The sequence below is a fragment of the Aegilops tauschii genome, chromosome 7 (assembly GCF_002575655.3).
Source record: "Aegilops tauschii subsp. strangulata cultivar AL8/78 chromosome 7, Aet v6.0, whole genome shotgun sequence".
NCBI classification, from domain to species: domain Eukaryota; kingdom Viridiplantae; phylum Streptophyta; class Magnoliopsida; order Poales; family Poaceae; genus Aegilops; species Aegilops tauschii.
Window position 1 is genome coordinate 545,309,332 of NC_053041.3, and position 2,892 is coordinate 545,312,223.

Genomic DNA, 2,892 nt, shown 5'->3' on the forward strand with positions numbered 1-2,892 from the left:
CATATGTTATCTGGTATTTTTTTCACGAAATTTCACACGGTAGTAGATTGAGGACCTAGGTTTGATTTGCCCAAATTTCATTTTTTTTTTTGCATTGTTTTGGTATTTTTACGTTTAATATTCGTATAGGGGTGTGAAGCGCCCGGGAGCTCCTGTATATTTTCCTAATGGACCTCCTCTATACTATATACCCATTGATCTTATTCGAGAACATTCTGTGATACAGTCTCCTTGTTAAGAAGTACTCATAAAGCACTACCAACAGATGAATTAGTTCTTTTTATTGTTTGTATCATCTCCTGCTCGGTTTGTATTGGTTTTAACGGTTTGTTCAAGTGTGAAATGGTAGGGAGGTCCTGCGGTGGTAAGGAAGTCGTGCGGTCTGAAGTACTACGGGATACGACCAAGGCAGGGAGCAAGCAGACAGCGTGATGTAGCATAGTGCATATGCCCCACCCAAATAAACACGCCGGGTACACCCAACCCAATTATACGTCTCCCTTGTCTAGAGTCCATGAATCAGACAAGATTATTGCAGGTCTCCTCTTCTTGAGTCTATCATTGCGCCACGTACAACAATTAAGCTCCGTCATGGGCACTTGGGTAGATCGGCGCCCAGGCATACAAGCACGCGACACTCCAGTAGAAAAGTAAGAAAAATACAGTACAATAGCTCTGGAAAAGAAGCAGAAGAACGAAATGCATCATGGCTATCTTGTTTCAAAAAATAAATAAAAATGCATCATGGCAATTCTTTGCCTACGGTACAGAACAAAATTCAGACCGCCTCGTGTCAGCACGAGCTTGCAGTGACACACACTTCCTCGACGATGGAAAGATAAGGCGTTCTCGTCCGAGACAAGAACAGAAGCGAACACCAGTGGCCTGTCAAATGCCATCAGTGTAGCGTCCTGTGTAACAACTGACACACGAGCCTAACAGGACGTTGATCGGTATCGTCCTGATCCGAACGCCGGATTGAACACGCCTTCCACCTTGTTGCCAGTGTAGGGATGAGGACATGCAGCTAGCTAGCTGGGATCGAGTCTGGGACCCGAGTACCTGACGTATTATTACGAACCCCTATCACGCTAGTGGTCTTCTAGGCAGTGGCCGTGCCCTGTGACTTCTTTGTCACGTTGCATGCATGTACAGCAGCGTAGTTCCATCCACCGAGTGACTGATTGACGGGGCAAAGCTTTATCAGTGAATAACAACTGCTGGCTTGGCTTGTCAAGCCTCAGGATAAGTTCAGCGCACAGTACACGTACCGCGATCGAACAATCCAGCCAAGCCGTTGCAAAGAAGTGGCATATATTACACACGAAGTGGGCGTGAGCGTGACAAAGAACGAGCACAAGGATCCACCACCGCCTACATTTCACATTATCCCCCACACCGGTCCTTATTTATCATACAATACAGACGCCCCCATCTCCCCTTTCTCCGGCGATCGATGTATACACGGACGTTCCAGTGCTAGCTTGCTGGGTGGACATAGGGGCTACATGGAGCACTCGGCGGGGACGCCCTTGGCGACGCGCTTGGGGTCCGTGCAGTAGTTGTAGATCATGTAGTTCCTCTGCACCCACCGCATCCGCTGCTGCCGCGTCAGGTCCAGCTCCTGGTTGTACCACTCGCCCGCCGCGCCGGTGCCGGGGGCGACCTCCGTGCCGACGCTGGCGCCGCAGCGCGGCCGGCCTCCCGCGGTCACCACGCACGCGTCGGCCTTGAAGCCGCGGTACGAGGCGGAGAACGGGGCGTGGGACCAGTCCGTCTTGACGCGGCCGCCCTGCGTGGCCCAGTCGTCGGCGTTCCAGAGGCTGGAGTAGAGCCGCATCGGCTGGTTCTTGGGGAAGGCGATCCCCTTTCCCTCCAGGTTCTTGTAGTCCCTGATCGGCATGTCGTCCACCATGAATCTGCATTTAAGTACACCATGATCGGTCAGTCCATGTGATTGTGCTGCACAAGGCACAGACTGAGAACAAACGAAGGTTGGGCAATGGCGATGAACCAAGTTACATGATGTGCTTTGGGTTCCAGAGGATGGAGTAGGTGTGGAAGTCGTTGGTGGGATCGAACCAGAGGCGGAACTGCTGCTCCCGCTGGCCCTGCCCCTGCGTGAACACGTTGGTGTGCAGCGTGTAGGGCTCGCCGGTGACGTTGCCCAGGAACTCGAAGTCGATCTCGTCGTGCGTCGGACCCTGCGACGACAGCTGCACATTCATACGCCAAACCAATCGAGTTATGTTAGGCACGCACATGAACCAAGCAAATCGAGAAGCAGATGATGTCGGCTTAATTACGTAGTATGCGGTGACGGTGCCGGCGGAGTTGCCGGGGACGAGCTTGAGCTGCATGTCGATCTTGCCGAAGAGGTACTCGTGCTTGGACTGGAACCCGGAGCCGGAGATCTTATCGAGCCCCAGCGTGAGGAGCTGGCCGTTGTTGAGGATCTTGCCGCGCCCGTCACCCCAGGTGACGTCGAACTCCTTGTCGAAGGTCGCCAACGCAAAGGCACAAGAGGCGAGCAGGATCGCTAGCACCCACGCCGCCATGCGAGCCATGCGTTTCGTGCTGCGAAAGCACGCTCACTGAAGCAGCTAGCTAGAAGAAGGTTGATGAGGAGGAGAAAGCTTGATGGAAGCTTGTGTTTGTGTGAGTGGAATGAGCGGGGCGTGAGGGGTTTATATAGGGGTTTGGAGATGAATGAGCGTGGTGTGCCCGATGGATGGATGGATGGTTCTGCGAACTGGCCGGAGAGGAGTGTAATGCGTGTGAGTTGGCGCCAGAGGAGAGGAGAGGAGACAGAGCAGGCAGGCCGGCTCTGTAGACTGTAGCTGCCAAATTTCTGATGGAAAATGGGACGCCCGACTGCCCCGACATGGCGAC

The 2,892-nt window shown here is 53.3% G+C and overlaps 1 protein-coding gene across 2 annotated transcripts; it reads right to left on the reverse strand.

Annotated features, from left to right (window-relative positions):
• Positions 1 to 1,297: 1,297 nt before the first annotated feature.
• LOC109737783 (probable xyloglucan endotransglucosylase/hydrolase protein 25) lies at positions 1,298 to 2,682 on the reverse strand. Of its 2 annotated transcripts, XM_020296916.4 has the most exons (3): positions 2,307 to 2,679; positions 2,023 to 2,216; positions 1,298 to 1,919 (listed from the first exon to the last, which is right to left on the reverse strand). In XM_020296916.4, the coding sequence occupies exons 1-3, from the start codon at positions 2,565 to 2,567 to the stop codon at positions 1,505 to 1,507; spliced, it is 870 nt and encodes a 289-aa protein (XP_020152505.1). In that variant the 5' UTR covers positions 2,568 to 2,679; the 3' UTR covers positions 1,298 to 1,504. The 2 variants fall into 2 exon arrangements, with proteins under 2 accessions (XP_020152505.1, XP_073361217.1); XM_073505116.1 differs by having other exon boundaries at positions 2,023 to 2,682.
• Positions 2,683 to 2,892: the final 210 nt, after the last annotated feature.

Excerpts from the sequence above, each read along its gene's own strand:
- LOC109737783 (XM_073505116.1), bottom strand. The coding sequence starts at position 2,567 with ATGGCTCGCATGGCGGCGTGGGTGCTAGCGATCCTGCTCGCCTCTTGT. Across the intron at positions 1,920-2,022 it reads TGGAACCCAAAGCACATCAT|ATTCATGGTGGACGACATGC; the intron begins GTAACTTGGTTC and ends ACTTAAATGCAG.